This window comes from Zootoca vivipara, chromosome 14, assembly GCF_963506605.1.
Source record: "Zootoca vivipara chromosome 14, rZooViv1.1, whole genome shotgun sequence".
Classification (NCBI taxonomy): Eukaryota; Metazoa; Chordata; class Lepidosauria; order Squamata; family Lacertidae; genus Zootoca; species Zootoca vivipara.
Window position 1 is genome coordinate 10895031 of NC_083289.1, and position 16916 is coordinate 10911946.

The 16916-nt window shown below is 41.6% G+C and overlaps 1 protein-coding gene across 8 annotated transcripts in view; it reads right to left on the reverse strand.

Annotated features, from left to right (window-relative positions):
- MYO9A (myosin IXA) overlaps positions 1-16916 on the reverse strand; it is a 137868-nt gene that overhangs the window by 33759 nt on the left and 87193 nt on the right. For 6 of the 8 annotated variants that reach the window (XM_035132342.2, XM_035132343.2, XM_035132337.2 and 3 more), the window contains 12 exons: positions 16265-16340; positions 15962-16105; positions 14876-14915; positions 13638-13760; positions 12021-12101; positions 10481-10591; positions 8765-8887; positions 7067-7216; positions 5447-5766; positions 3273-4913; positions 2166-2247; positions 1262-1477 (listed from right to left, as the gene is read on the reverse strand). In XM_035132342.2, the coding sequence (XP_034988233.1) occupies positions 1262-1477; positions 2166-2247; positions 3273-4913; positions 5447-5766; positions 7067-7216; positions 8765-8887; positions 10481-10591; positions 12021-12101; positions 13638-13760; positions 14876-14915; positions 15962-16105; positions 16265-16340 (3107 nt within the window). The remainder of the gene's footprint in view (positions 1-1261; positions 1478-2165; positions 2248-3272; positions 4914-5446; positions 5767-7066; positions 7217-8764; positions 8888-10480; positions 10592-12020; positions 12102-13637; positions 13761-14875; positions 14916-15961; positions 16106-16264; positions 16341-16916) is intronic. The other 2 variants (XM_035132341.2, XM_035132345.2) reach the window with 2 other exon arrangements.

Consider the following 16916-nt stretch of genomic DNA (forward strand, 5'->3'; position numbering starts at 1 on the left):
AAGATAAAATAAATGTGTCAGGGATGTAAAGCAGATTGTGCTCCAACCAGAAGGGTGCCTCCAAGAGCAATCAGTTTTTCTTCGAAGGATAGGCATGAATGGCAGTGAAGAATGCCACTGGTGTGGGGCAAAATAAAAAAATTCCTTCAGTAGCACCTTAAAGACCAACTAAGTTTATATTTTGGTATGAGCTTTCGTGTGCATGCACACTTCTTCAGATACACTAGGTATATATTTATATTTAGCTAGTGTATCTGAAGAAGTGTGCATGCACACGAAAGCTCATAACAAAATATAAACTTAGTTGGTCTTTAAGGTGCTACTGAAGGAATTTTTTTATTTTGCTTCGACTCAGACCAACACGGCTACCTACCTGTAACTGGTGTGGGGGCTCATCATGTTCCCTGCACCTGGTGATGCAACCATTGCTCTTCAATAATGTACTTGCCAAAAAAAAGGGAAAAAAAGAATGTACACCAGCCCCTTCACCTGCAAATCTCCATAACTGGGGCATTCCAAGTCAGGATGAAGTGATGGAAACTTAGAGAGAAACGACAATAGTCTAACTCAATATGGCTGCCCCATATTTCAGACCACCCCAAGATGTCTCCAGAACTTGATGTAATCTGTGCTCTTTTCTGCACCTGATTAAAACATTTCTGTTTATCTGAGATTAAGCTGAGATTAAAGCACATGTCTTTTTAGCCTACTGTTTGAATTGAATCTTCTGAATTACCCCCCTATTATTGTCCATGGCAGGTCGCTCAACCATTGCTGTGTCCTTTCTTTTAGCAGATCAAGATGATCAGGTGGCAGCAAAAACTGCAAGGTTTTTAGTGGGGGCAATTAGAATAATATCTATTATTTGATTATTGAAGTAAACCTCCAAAATGTATTTTATATAGTTAAGTTTTTACCTCTATCTTCAGTACATTTTATTTTATTGCTATGGCTAGTAGCTGATGCAAATAAAGATTCTTCTCATTCTGATTCTTCTGAATGTTTTTAAGTATCTGTTTTTAACTATTAAAGGATAATTTTTATGTTTTATGTTTATTGTTTGTAAACCGCTTAGAGGTTTTATTGCAGCCAAGCGGTATATAAATACTGTTAAATAAAGAGAAAAATGAAACATGCTTGTGACTATGTTCTCGGAGGTTACAGGCTACTACAAGAAGGGAGAAACAGCAGTGGAAGGTGTCAGTACAGCTACTGGTTAGCCAAGAGATGCTCCCACACAGCTGTGTGTTGGATCAATTACCATTTCAGAGTCACTGTGACAGGGCTGCCCAAGTCTGGCTGCACAGCCGGGCTCAGGGTGAGGAGGTTGGTCAAGGGAGAGAAGGAATTCAAAACTGTCATCGTAATCCTCTTCCTCCGTATCCCCCTCCCAATCAGCAAAAGCACCTCTAGTCAAGAAATCAGAGCGTGTCCGTGCCATGCGGGCTTTCTTTTTATGGGCTGGTCTGGCAACCTGCTTGATACCAAACGATAAAACAAATAACATGAAAATGCTTTAAACAAACAAACAAACAAAAAGGACAACATGTGATTCTGCTGCTGTTTGAAGTCAAACAAAGGGGAACATGCAACCATAAGGATTAAAATAAAAGGCTAATTTCCAAATGCAAGTTGGGGGGGGGGAGTAAACAAGTTGGTAGTAAGCAACAAAAATGAAGGACAGCACAAAGAAAATGTATTGTAATGGAAACCAATAAAAACAATGGGGGGGACAGAAACAAACAGCACAATTGCTTTTGACACAGCTTATGTGTAGGGTCAATTCAGGGCAGGACTTGGACTCAGTTCTCACTGAGATGGTAATCCAGTGGTTGGGCTGGACTTCAGACTGCAGGTGGGCACCCTAGCAAACTTCCTGAACATGCTAGTTTTCTATGTGCACAGATTTGTTATTTTGAAGGACCATTCATTCATGTGAATTCCCACCTGTAGCCTGAAGTAGTACAGTCCACAAACACCCTTACTACCTCAGTGAAAACCAAGTGAATGGTTTATCTTTGTATTGCTGTCTGTAGAGCACTCTTAAACCTTGCAATTGCTTCCCTACTGATAAAATCCTGCTCCATCCCTTTACTCTCATACTGTTAGAAGGTAGCCAACAGAATAAAAAAATTCTACCAAAGAAAGATAAGGTTGTTGCATACCTCTCCCCTACTTTGTCCAGAAACCTTTAATGGTTTTTTATGTTCTTCTTTTGGAAGCAATGCTGAAGATTCTTTGCTGAAACTAGAAAACATAATTATTGCAGATTGACCCACAACAGGTCCGATACATACTCCAGGATGCATAGTTTGGGAAAGGCATCTGCAAGTCACATACATTGTTGTAATCCAGGGATGGAAACTCGGCCTTCCAATTGTTGCTAGACTTCAATTCTCATCAGCCTCAGCCAGCACGGCCAATCCTCAGGGCTGATGGGAGTCGCATACCAACATTTGGAGGGCCACACTGTCTGCAACCCTGTTGAAATCCTTGCAATTACCCTGCATGTTAGATCAGGATTATTACCCCCATATTGTGGGACAGGAGCAAGCTAAGATGGAATGGTTTGCTTAAGGTCACCAATTTATTTCATGACAGAGCAAGATTTGAGCCCTCTTCTATTCATAGCAAAGCCTCTCAGTCAGTACCGGTACTACATTATATCCCCAGTCTCAGAAGTGTATAACCGGTGTCTGGGTAAAGTTTCTGAAACTGAAGATGACCAAATAAGAGGACAAGTGCTTCAGCACTCTGAATAGGTTCATATCCCTTCCTATGAATGGCAGAAAACAAAGATTGTGGAAAATATAAAATATTGTAAATCTACTTAAGGTGCATACTTTACATAGGTTGAAGAATTTTAACTTTGGGGGTAGAACATTGATTTCTTAAGCACAGAGTAAAACAGTGAAATTTTTTCACATACAGACTCCCAACATCATCACTATCAATATATATATAGACCCCTCTCTCCAATTAATACTGTTCTGGGTTGGAGGTAAGTTACACATGTTCCTGTGTAAATGTCAATATGCATACAAATGGAAAAGCCAGAACATATATGTATACTAAAAATATAAATCTACTACAGGAACACCACATAGAAAACAAAAGAAACAAATGCCATTTTGATGTTTGAATTTTTCCATGTGCATGATTTTTCTGGGGGAAGAATCCTTTGGTTTTCTTCCATGCGGTTAATATTTCTAGGAGGGCTCAGGCCTTGTGAAAGTGAAAGTGAAATAGAAATACTGCAACATCATACTCACTTAAGACCCACATGACTGTCCTTTGGGGTAAAGAAAATAGAACCACCTCTAGTTTCAGTAGAAGAGCTTTCAGTACCCTGGCGAGGAATTCGGGGCAACCTGAACCGTTTTTCTCTTGCAGGCAGATTGCTCAAGCCTTCTTGAGATTCAGCAGCCTTTTGCAAGTTTAACTGATCTTTTCCTGCAGACTGCTGAACAACTGGGGTCTTGTCTTCCTTTCGTTCCAGGATCATGATGATAGTCTTTTCTTTCTGGGTCTTCTGGCAAACAGGTGGGCTTCTTTTTGTTGTGACAGTAAGACCTTTAATATCCACCATTGAAGTGGGCCCTGCACTTGTTGTAAGACAAGGCTCCTCTTTGCTCTGGGGACTCCCAATGAGGAGAGATTGAGGCTTGTCTGTTTTCTTTGGTGACCTGATAGAGGCTCCTTGAGAGGATTCCCTGACCCTATTCTGCTGTTCAAAAACTTTACGCTGCTTCCCCAAAATTTCCTTCTGCTGTCGAATCTGCTCCATCATTTCTTTCTCGTTCTGCAGTTGCTTTTGTTTCTGGCGCTCTTCCTTCTCCACATTTAGCTTCTCCAGCTTCTTGATAACTGGATCTGAAGATAGCATTTCTGAAGCAGGGCCCTCTTGTCCACTGAAGGAAGGCTGACATTCCCCATGAAAGGCTCTGCTCTGCCCTGACCTGTCCAGTTCAGTGGTATGCTTGGCTTCTGGGAACAAAAACTTCCCCCCTATTTCCATTCGCTTGTTCCTCAAATTGTTCTCTATAACTGACTGGCCAGCTCTGAGACTGTCCTGTGGCGGCAGGTAAAATGTAGGTAGGCTGCTTGAAATGAGTGGCTCTCTTGTGTGCAAGTTGTAGACAACACCTTGAGAATCGCAAACTGATCCACCTTTAGCAGCAAGGCACTCTGGTAATTCAGAGCTTGAGGCCAAACTTTTTCCACCCAACACATTTCTATTTATATCTGCATCAAGGACGGGGATGCATTTAACATTGTCAGATTTAGGGCTATTTGGTAACGAGTTTTTGGGATCAGGCTCGTGTAGCAAGGTTGGGTCCTGCTTGCCCTTCTGAGTGTCTTCATGGCTCAGCATCTCTAGACTTCCCTGAGAGCTTTCACTCTCTGGAGTTCCCCTGGGAGATTGCGTGTCTTCAGAAATCATCTCTGGTGACCACTGATGCTCTTCTGAGGGAGAAGCCCCACCAGTGGACCGAACCTTAAGCAATTCCAAACTAAATATTTCCTGTTCCAATTCACGCATCCGCCGGCTCTCTCGCTTTGCACGAACTCCTTTCTTTTGGTTGAGGTCTTCCAATGACTTGGGTCTCTCTCTCACAAGAACTTGCTCATCTATGCTCTCTCCACTCTGGCTGTTGGCTCTCCCATAGTGTTTGTACAATAAAGCCTCAGAATTATCCAAGGGATCAATCTGACCCACTCTGTTTTCAATCACTGACTTATGTTCTTCCACAGCTTTCACTCGCTCTTCAAATGAACGATCTTCCCATTCAGAAGGATCTGATCCTGTAATATCCAGGTTGTCCACTGGTACAAGTCCATCCTCTTCTTTAACTGCCAGTCCATTCCTCAATGGAGCCTCTCTTAAGCTTTGCTCCTTTAAAATCCTCAACCTTTTTTAAAAAGAAAGAAAAGAGATTTCAGAATTATGTGTTGCCAATTTCTCACCCTTCTCTTTAAAGCATTGCAAGGGTTTGGATTAGATGACCCCTGGGGTACTTTCCAAATCTACAATTCTATGAGACTTTCCTTTTTCTTCCAAGCTTCTTCCTCTAGCAATATGGCAATATTATTAAGTCAATCACCATTACTAGGAACAATAAAATGTAAAAGAAAGAAAGAAAAGTGAAATTAATAACAATACCATACTTGAGAAGATATGAGGTGTGTGTGATGGGTTTTAACAAGTATGAAAACCACGCTGTAATTAACCCTTTAATGGCCTTTATTTCTGAGCTCATTGTTCCTAATTAAATTTGCTGCAGCATTCCACTGAAACTTCTTTACACCCCTTGGCCCTTTTCTACTCCCTTTCAATCCCTTGGTTTTTATTCACCTGCTGCACTTCAGGGGGTCAATACCGGCTACTTTGGGAAATCCTGATTTACACGCACTTTTGTCCTCCCATGAAGGTTACAAGTATTACCTCTGCCGTGCTTTGTATCCTCTATATGCTGCTTGCAACAAAATCACTTTGTTTCTCTTGGCCCTGTAGACACTTCTGGTGTGGTAGCTTCGCCATTTTGCCTGGACGATGGTAGCTGCAGCATTCCGGTGCCTCAAGCATTCCCGCCAGTAGCTCTGGATAATGAAGCCAGCCACCCGCATCTGCTGAAATCTTCTCCTTGCCACAAAGCCTCGCCAGTAGGCTTGAAGAACAACTGCTGCCTTGCCTAAACAGATGGAATTGTTCAGGGACTCTTCTTCCTCAGCTTGCTTTCTTCTTTGGTAACTACGCCAGTATTGCTATGGGAAGAGTGAGAGAAAATATTTTCCAGTACTCCATACTGAGTCAGATTCCCTTAAAAGAAAGATCCTTGAAAACAATATCTAACAAAGATCCAGTAGCATAACCACAATTTCGCCTATTAATAAGACCAAGTGGTATTGAATGAAGAAGAAAGGCTGAACAGCCATTATCTTATTCTCGTGGATGACCAATCTGTACTCGGGTTAAAAAAAAAAGTTTAAAAATGATGAGGTGCAAGCATTTTTAAAGCTGGTGTCTTACTGACATTTAAGATGACAGAAGACAAAGCAAAAGAGAGTACAATCATGTTTTTCAATAACAACCTGGACAAATACTTTGTGGTATGAATGAAATTGAGAAGTGACTTTTAGTGTTAGTAAAAATATACACATGACATGAAAATAATTTTCTTAACTATGCATAAATATACTGACAGATGCCTTACTATGTATTAAACTCTTCCACATTCCTTATTATTACAATGCCACTGTACTGCACATAACTATGCCCTCATTTCCACACAACACCAAGCCAAACCATGGTTTAGTGTGAACGAGCATGTTCCTAGATAAGAGTTTGTGGTCTCTGCTCCCCCTCAGTGGTTCTGCTGCTGTGCTGCACTGAGCCAAGCCATGGTTTGGTTTAGTGGAGAGCTTTCCAAACCGTGTGTCACAACACGTTAGTGTGTCAGCTGCAGTGTGTGGGTATGTTGTGCGAATGCTCTTACAAGGGGTTAGTTTAACCTCCGGTTTGCTAGCAAAACTGAATTACTATGTCACAAAATGATGCATATCTAAAAAGTTTGTCAGCAACGTGAACGGTTTGGAAAGCTCTGGTTTAGTGTGTCATCCAAACCATGGCTAAATGAGCAAAATCTGGAGTGGAGATTGTGATCGCTTTGTTTCTCCTTTGATTATCTTACTGCTGCACTGTGCTGTGCTAAGTTTGGCTGTGTTTTGTCCAAACCCAGGTTCATGGTTTAGAGAAATCATGAGCTGCAAACCAAAGGCTAAATCTTGGTTACAGTTTGCAATTTGTCCGGAGCGAGTTTAACCCCAAGTCTGTGTTCAAAATCAGCACAGTGCAGCAACAAAATGACTGAGGAGAAGCAAAGCATTCACAATCTCCTCTCTGGGAGTGTACACATTTTCTTGTGCAAAGGAAGGCATGGTTTGGCTTAGTTTTATGTACAAACCAGTCCTATATGTAACATAAAAGAAACAGCTTTTGTCTTGAGATAAATGTCAGGCATCCTAAATGTCTGAAATTACTGGAAATCACACTGTTGACACCCACCTGTATGACCACAGCTGCCTGCTTCAAATTCAGGAACTGCCTCCTGTAGAGCATAGTGCGGAACCAGCTCTGCAGTAGAGTGATCCTTCGCAACACCTCCTCATGCAGTAGGCCTTGTAGAAGCTGACGTCCCTGCTCTTTCATGAAAACCTAACAACGTTGAGAGCAATAATAAATGCATATTTATTAATGAACAAATTACTGTCAGTTCCCAACCAGACACCTATAAAGATTTCTGCAAAATAATTGCAATGGTGTAAGTATCAGAAGAGGACGCGGGTGGCGCTGTAGGTTAAACCACACAGCCTAGGGCTTGCCAATCAAGAAGGTCAGTGGTTCGAATTCCCGCGACAGGGTGAGCTCCCGTTGTTCGGTCCCAGCTCCTGCCAACCTAGCAGTTTGAAAGCACATCAAAGTGCAAGTAGATAAATAGGTACTGCTCTGGCGGGAAGGTAAACGGCGTTTCCGTGCACTGCTCTGGTTCGCCCGAGCGGCTTAGTCATCATGCTGGCCACATGACTCTGAAGCTATACGCCGGCTTCCTCGGCCAGTAAAGCGAGATGTGCGCCACAACCCCAGAGTCGTCCGCGGCTGGACCTAATGGTCAGGGGTCCCTTTACCTTTACTACTACTACTACTACTAATAATAATAATTTATTATTTATACCCCGCCCATCTAGCTGGGTTTCCCCAGCCACTCTGGGCGGCTTCCAACAGAAATATTAAAATACAATAGTTTATTAAACATTAAAAGCTTCCCTAAAAGCTTTAAGTATCAGAAGACAGGAATAACCTGTTCTGCCCACCAATCTCAGCACTCACATGGGAAAAAGAGCCTGAATATTCATCCAGAGACACACATATGGGTGAACATATGGAATCTTATGGACTTCTTTGTTGGGTTTTACCTCAAGTCTGCAGCCTGAATACTTTTAAAAAAATATGAAGGGGGTGAGGGAATCACCACAAATTATTTTTTTAATTTTTTAAAGACACACAGTGAAGCAAATCCACAAAATGACTTTTAAATAAAATAAGGGTCACATTTACCTCAGAATCTTCCTCTCCCCACCTTATTCTAGCATCTGGGGCAACTTTGGCATGGCAAAAAAAGTCTTGGGGAGTTGTCATTTTGAGTTCTACCAGATGTTGTCTTATTTACATGCAACACTAAAATTGTGGCAACTTTGATTCCCTCTGCTCATTTTGCTGACGGACTGCACCAAGCTAAGCTATGTCACAGTTTGACTTAGTATGCTGTCCCAGTCTGGGTTCATGGTTTAGCTCTCCCTGACAAACCACAAGCTGTAAACCATAGGACAAACCTTTGTGACAGTGTGTGGTTTGTCTGCAGAAAGCTAAGCTATGAGCTCAGGTCTGGACAACATGTTGAGCCAAACTAAAGCTTAGCTCAGAGAAGCAGCAAAATGACTGGCAAGGAGCAAACAGCTCAAATCTCCTCTCTGGGAGCCCATACATTTGCTTGTTATCAATACATGGTCTATGTTATCAATACATGCTAAATGGGTCACTGTATAATATACAGATATACACTGTATAATATACAGATTATACACTGTGTATAGCTAAAAAACACCATTATGGCAGCAGAGTACACCCATATTTGATACTAGAAAGGAACAAATGTATTTTAATATTGTCTCAGGGAGCAAAAGGGAAATGAGGCTTTGAACGTACCATTGTTCGTCCCACTTGATAATTGTCAGGGTTGGTCTTTGTTTTCCTTAAGAATTCTTGGATATTCTCCTTGGATGGTACCATGCCTCTCGGCAGGAGTACATGAAAATGATCCACAAACTCCTGAAAAATTAGGCATACCTCTGCATGTTACTTAACACATTTTGTCATTTTACTTTGAAAGTTCATTGAAGTCAACTCTGTATCTATGGAAATAAAGACTGCCTCAGTAGATGAGATGAGAAACAGGGATCATTCCACCAGCTCTGCTGAAAGACTAGCTTCTGCCCTGAGCTGTTTCTATGTTGGATGATCATTACAAGAACTACTATTTAGGAACTGGTGCCTGACTTTGCTTTTTTCCTCTTCCTTCTGTGGTCCCCTTTCTCTGGTGTGTCATGCTTTTTTAGATCATAAGCCTGAAGGGACTGTTTTGTTTTAACTGTTTGTATGCAAGCAGCTCTGGGAGGTTTTTCAGCTGACAAGTGGAGTACAAATGTTCTAAATGCATAATCAATAAATAAACATAGCAATCCTGAAAAGGACTGTCATTGTGGATACCGAAAAGTAACAGTTTTAATTGTGTATTATATTCAAAGCTCTCTAGTTTACACAACTGAGTTAATCAGAAAGGTATGAAAGCTTGGGGTGGGCAGGGAGCAATATTAAGCTCTCCCCACCCACATCGCTCTGGTGGCTGTATGGAAAATGTGACACCGGGATGCAAAAATCTACATAGGCTTTCCAAGGAAGCTTCACGACCAGTTCATGATCACTGATCTCTGCAGCAAAAAACAACAACACAAAAACACTAATTCATGGATTTTTTGAAACTGACATTTCATTCTAATGTAACATTCCTCTATGTTGCAGAATCATTAAATTTGCCCTTAATGGAGTAACACTTGTACATGGTTGGGATTAGAAGATTATCCAATAAACTAATTCTCTTCCACTAGGAAGAAAGCTAAGTAAGACTATGGAGGGTTTTATAAAACAGATCATTTCAAGAAATGTAACTTGGAGTAAACAAGAACTTCAGCTTTGGGTGTATGACAAAGTATATAATGGAAAACGTTTACAAAAACAATGAGCAAAACACATTATAGTTAACACATCTGTATAATCACAGCCAATTTGTAGCTTCAGAAAAACTACGGTACATGGAAAATAAAGCTAATGATTTATTAAAATCAGAAGGCTACCTTTTGCACTAAGTTCAAATCATACGCTTTCAAAGGAGCACAATAGAGGCTATCACTCTGAATAACTCACTCCAAGTAGTTCAATGCACAACACTAGTGTAGCAGGAATATGGTCGACCTTTCCTTTAATTAACATGTTGATTTGGAAATGTGTTTTGTAAAAGTATAATACTGTAATTCACAAATGTTTTACACAAATATCACTATTTCCTGCACAATGTTTCTACAGCATCCCTCCTTTCCTTCACTGATTTTCTATTTACTTCTCAGTCCTTGCCGAATAGCAGCTGCAGCTCACAATGAACATTCCCAGCCACAACTCTGCATGCTTGCAAGCACTAATTTGACATGGCTATTTGTTCTGCCAGTTGCATCATTTTTAGCTGCAGAAATAATACCTTTCATACACTTATGCATTCACCTACATTTAAATCAAGAAATTGCCTAACTGACCGTAGTCCCTTGGAGCCCACTTCACCAATACTTTTTTGGGAGATTCAAATAATCTAACCTTGAAGGTGAATTTGGAACTATATCCTGACTGTCGTATGCGCACTGTCTCTCGCATCCCTGTGTATCGCAGCTGTCTAAGCACCTGGTTGTCACTGAACCTCAGGGGAAGCTGAAAAAGCAAAACATACAAGGGCCAAACAGTTACACATTGACTGCAAGTTCATCCAGGTAAGCAAGTTTCTATGGGTGACTTTGATGGCTACCAGGGCTCACCGGTCCTTTGCTGACGGCTGCCCTTTAAATAGATCTCAGTCTACACCACCAGAATCAACCAGGCAATGGCTTCTAAGGAGGCTCCACTTGGGAAAAGGAAGGGTGGAGCACTCTCAGTCATGTTCCTGATGCAAGGGAAGGAGCCCAGCTGCCGTACCTCAGGCAGAATGAAGGGTATGGGGACAGGGAGGATATAAAAAGCCTAAGAGAGTAGGAAAAAGGAGTGAAGCCCAGTGGAGACAGAGAACAGTCTGAGCACCTAAATAAGGCTCTTCCACAGACACTGGGGCAACTTGATCCTTGGTCAAAGGCCTTCTTCAGCCCCAGAGAATGCAGTTAAGAGAGGAAATATCAGTAGTCTGTTTATCTAGTCCCCAACACCCGGGGAGGCATAGGAATCCTAGACTTCAGCCTGCCAAGGCTAATGGTATGGAGCGGTATATCCAGTGCTTTTTTTTAAAAGGGGGTCTTCTTCTTCTTTGGCGAACACTCGTAGCTGAGTAAGATTGTCTTCTATAAACACGGTTTTAACAATGAGTCCGTAAGTGACTGTGGAGGTCAATTCTGGATCTACACTTCCTTCCACAGTGCGGACATTGGTTTCCGGGCAGGAGTTGATCATGGTGTGGATTTGCCAAGCGCACCTTCCTCTTAGCACGTTTCTCCCTTGTGTCTTGAGATCGAGTGTCTTCAAAAAAGGGGTACGCAAAGGTACGCAGTACCGGCACATCTTTTTGTTGTTGTTGTTGAAAAGTGTGCCACTTACTCTAACAACTTCATGGTGAGTTGTTTTCTCTAGAAAAAAAAAGCACTGTCCTCTTTGGCATGAGACCCCGAGGTAACAATTTTTCACAGCCCTCTAAGCTGCTATGGTGGCTCATTTACCAGAAGTAATGTATTTAGTGTTAAGTCCATCCAAGGCTTGGTTTGGTCAAAATCGAGCACACACTTCCAGAGTTAACACTAAATACATTACTTCTGGTAAATGAGTCACCATAGCCACTAGAAGGCTGTGACAATTTGTGTCCTGGGTTTTCAGAAACCATATGGGCACATTGTTTGCCAGATGTGATCACCCCCCCACCCCAGCTCACCTACCCCACTGCTAAATGAATCCCTGCTCCTGATATATAGCAGAATGGTATTGAGGATTACTGTTATGTTGATCTGAAAGATCAAAAGGGCACGACACTCCTTTACATTTATTTATTTTTATTCAGATTTGTCATGGCCAATGGCTAGTATAATCAAGTTATTTGGATTGGCTGTAAGTCCAGCAAAACTGATTTTCACTGTGGATTACTTAGGATTGGAGAGGCATTTACCTTGTCAGCATTGGAGCGAATGCACTTGACAAAATAGGGTTCTGCTTGGCCAAGGGTCTCCATCAGTTTGGTAAGCGATGCCTAAAGTGGAAAATAAAATTATGGAGTTGGCTTCTGCAACAATTATTTTGGTAAGAAAATAACATGTTGCCAAACCTCTCCTTATGCTATTTTTAAACTGTAATTTAACACACATATGAAATAGAAATTGTGATAATATTGCTTCTTATTGTAGACATTGAAAGACATGAAAATGGCTTTGCTATACAATGCATAATAATGGCATTAAGTACACATATGTAAATCTTCAAAAGCACGTCACTGGATCAGAACAAAAGCATACATGTCCCTCAGCAGTTCTCCTTCTGGAATGCTGCATATTTTATTCGAAATTTAGCTTCATTTATCTACTTAAGAGACAAGGTGTTCATAACACTTACCTATAGGCCTGGACCGGAGGCTCCAGCTTGTGGCTATTCTGCGGTTAGACTGTTGATGGGGACAGACTATCACCAGGGACAGTTTCAGAAGATAGCATTGGATGAGCATACCTGAACCACTTGGCTTTTGAATTAAAGGGTGCCAAAGGGCACTATAATGTCTCTAATGCTATTTAACATCTACATGAAGCCACTGGGAGAAGTCATTAGGCATTTGGGAGCAAAGTGCCATCGGTACGCTGATGGTACCCAACTCTATGTCTCGGTAACGTCTGACTTGGGAATCCTGAGAAGGCCCTGGACTAGTGTCAGTTAGATAATTTTTGGACTTATCGTATTGTGTCTAGTGTACACTGCTTATAGACTATTGTGATTTAAGGCTTTTTATGAAAAAAGGTTAGAAAACTCCTTAAAGCTATTTAGAGAGCATAGTACTGCTGAAATTAAAACAGCTTTGGCAGGTATATGGGTAATTAGTATACTATTAAAAAAATTCAAGCTGACATACAAGAATTCATATCCTTAATTTTATTAAGGACTCATATGGGCATCTATGGAGTTAGCAGTCACAGCCTATGCACAGTATAAAGTCATATAATCATATCAAGTTGACTTACTGTATATCACATATGACAATTAATCAGTCTAGCCGAGGATTGTCTACACTGACTGGCAGAAACTCTTCAGGATCTGAATCAGAGTTCTATTTCCCAGTCGAGCTACCTCTGACTTTTTTTTTTTAATTGAGGTAATAGGAGTGAAGCTGATACATTCTGCACAGAAAGCATATGTTCTACTACTGTGTTATGGTATATGAACCCAGAGGGCTGATTGATGTCTAAGGGATTTTAAAGAAGATCTAAGCCATACATAAATGGCTTGGCTTGCAACTATCTTTTTTTTAATGCGAGTCAGTTACTGAGTTAACTTACATAAGGCTGGAAGTGCCCAGGGGGATCTAGAGAATTTACTAGTTGACTATGATGTAAAAATGAATGGGACAACCAGGGAAAAATAAAGAAAATGGGAACGGCAACCAATTGTTATTGTTGTTTTTTCCTCTAAAATCAAGAGTAGGCTGCATTCCAGCCCATCTAGTATCCCTATTTAATTTCAATTGGAAATAGATATTCCACATGTTTTTCCTTAAGTTAAACTTCATGAAATGGTCAGTTACCTGGAACTGGGCACTGATGCTTGGGGGCTTCTTCTTCTTGTGAAGGTGGAGAAGAGACTTTGTGATACGGTCATGTAGAGTTAGGTTCGTCAAGTGCTTGAGCGATTTCACTTCAAGCAAGTGCTAAGAAACACAAAGATTATAACTTTGCTTATGAGAAATTTGAACCAACATAAGCACAAATCTTTGCAAGAAACCAACAGTGGAGCATGGTACCTACATGTTACCCAAAGGTCTCTGCCCCACCCTCCCCCTGCTGAAATTTAACTTCCACTGTAGCCAATAGAAGGCTTTTTTCAAGCCCAATTGCAGTTTGGAAGTGCAAAGTTAACTTTTGGGGGTCTCAACTATGAGGAAAGAGTAAATCTCTACCCTCCAGCTGTAAGCCTCTGAAATTGCTCCTCTCCAAAGTCTAATTGTTGCCGGGGGGGGGGGGGCAGGGGACAGTGATCTTCCTGGGGATTATAGCTGGAGAAGGGCCCATGCATTCCCAGTTGCATTCACCAGGAAAATAATCCACTGCCTCCACCCTCCCACTCCACTTGAAAAAAGTAAACCCCCTTTTTCAAAACCTAATAGTTGATATAGAGTTAGTGAGCATGCCATCACAATCTCTGTGGTTGTGGTGCTCACAGCAGTTTATCTGGCTTGCAAACGTGCATCAATTCCTTTTATCACATACACAGCCCAACAAGACAAAAACCCACCAACAGCATACAAATCAATATGGCTAACCTGATGCAAAACACCCACCCACCCCACTCACACACGGAACAAAGACCACCACAGCCAACCACAAATGAACAACCATACCCTAGGCCAACCCCAACATTTCTCACCACCAAAGGAACACAAGCAAACAGCAGGGAACCTGCCCAAGCGACGCCGACAACCCCCCCCCCCACATATTTTAAGTAAAATAGAAACATCGCCACCTGACCCCACCCATCTCTCCCCCATCTACCTCTTTCCCCCTTTTCTTCCCAATGTCTCAACAAATGAAACTGATTTGTAAAAATGTTACGAGAGACATTGCATATATCTTTGTAAACAAAGAAAATCTTTTTAAAAAAGTTGTACACATGGTGAAAACCACACTATGAGTTCATGGACAGTGTACACTTTCTGTATGCTTTCTTATGAAAAAAAAGAATAGCCTTGTAAAATAACAGCATCGTTTGTGAAATTAATCTAATTTAAATATGTTAGCTCAGGTTCTCTGGCTCTAGTACTCTCACCTTTGGAAGGTTAGGCTTGGCTTTGACGTTCTTGTTTCGCCTAAGAAAAAGCAACAAAGATCCACATTAAAGCAGCAGTCACATGTTAATGCTAATTTGTAAACTTTCATGAGAAAAACATTTGCTTCTGGTGTCATGGCAAAGCATGTGCTAATGCAGTGTCAACATGTCTGTAGTGAGTGCTGGTTTCATGTGGTCCCTCGCACTCCTGCTTGTGGAAGTGTCTGCATTTTTTGAAGAGATACTGAACTGAAAATACAAGTTTCACACATCTTTTTTTTTTGAAACCCACTCAACTCCTAGAAACAAGCTTCTTTAGAACTGAAGACATTCTTTAACAATTAATTCAGATACCGTATTCTTCCAGCTGCATCTTTGAAGAGGTATTTGGAAATTATAAAAGAGAATATAATTGATGTGATTACCAGGGCCGGCTCATCATAGACCCCCGGTGGCGCAGGGCACCATGGCGCCGGCCCGCCAGGAGGGTGCCGCGAGCTGCGCCCGCCCGCTGACCAGCCAGTCCGCCGCGCTGGGAAACGGGGCGGGAGGGCGCCGTAGAGATCGCGCGTCTGCCCGCCCGCCCGCCGCACAGCAGCGCCGCGCCCACCTGCCCACCCGCCCACCGCGCTGGGAAACGGGGCGGAAGGGCGCCGGAGAGATCCGGCGCGCCATGGCGACAGGGGCGCTTAAGACGGCGCTGGTGATTACAATACTTTCACAAATACCTAAAAGGAGATTTGTGTAACACGGTAACCCCTTTTAATTTAATCAATGTTCATAATAAAAACTCTGGCTCTACTGATCAGAGTCTCTGGTCAACTCCCAAGACCAGAAGAGAGCACTGGGGGCCTAGAACAGTTCAAAGGTTGCTTCCATGTATTTTATAGTGTCCCAATTCTGCAGTCTACCTCATCATCTAGATTTAAGATATACTTTTGAGGATTTCTGAATTGTAATTCTGTGTGCTTCGGGTGATGGATGCTGAAGGGTAATAGAGACCTCTCTTACCCCAACTTGTCCCATGTTTGTTGCTATCCCTAGAGATAAATTCATCTTTGTAACAAACAACAAATATGAACTAACATGAGGATGCCATGGGCTCTCTCCAAGAGCTTGCTGTTAGTTGAATTCACAAATATCCCATCTTTGTCGAGGAAACTGCTTTGGCTGGAGAGTCTGCTCTGTCGCACCCCCATCCTGCTGTTCCAACCAACTCCATACATATCACTGCAATGTGGGAAACAAATACACTTTATTGCTTAGATTTTACAAAGAATATACTATTCATTCATTCATTCATTGTAAAAAGGTAACCTTTTCAAAGTCACAATTTCATATGTAAAGCTCTTGCTCTAGCAGTGTCACTTATCACACAATCTGACTTACCGCTGGCTTTTCTCATTGATAGTGTTAACTCCCTGCAGATCTGAAAGTGGTGTTCTGGGACATTTGCGGGTGATACCTGTGGCAGCATATCAACAAAAAAATTAACATTCTATTTAGCATTAGATAAATTCTCTGCACCAGCTTGGGAGCGGAGGGAAATCAGACTGCAACATGTGCTGAAAATGGTACATGCTGGGAACTCGGGGAGGGGAGTGGGAGAGAAGAACCATAAATGAGGAGCCATGGCTGGTAATAATGGTATATTTGACTTAAGCTCTTAAAATACAGAAAAGATGTCCTAAATTCGTTTGCCACAAAATTTACTTGTAATCCTACATATAAAGCCATATTTTAAATATTTTTTTAAAAGATGCACATCTCTATATCCAAGAAACAACACAGAGGGGAAAGCTTTTATAGGAGGAAAATATTGCAACTAAGAGCCACACCTCCAATAAGATTATTATCTGTATAAGTTCTTTTCTGGACAGCTGCTTTCTCCTTCTTATAAAAGTAGAACAATGCAGGCCATATGAACACCACAAATTTGTGCAGAAGTAAGCCTCTGGATTCTATTAATAGCTTAACTGTAAATCTTTCTTATATACTGTGCTTGGACAACCTCCAACCTGGTAGCAGAGCTACCAGGAAA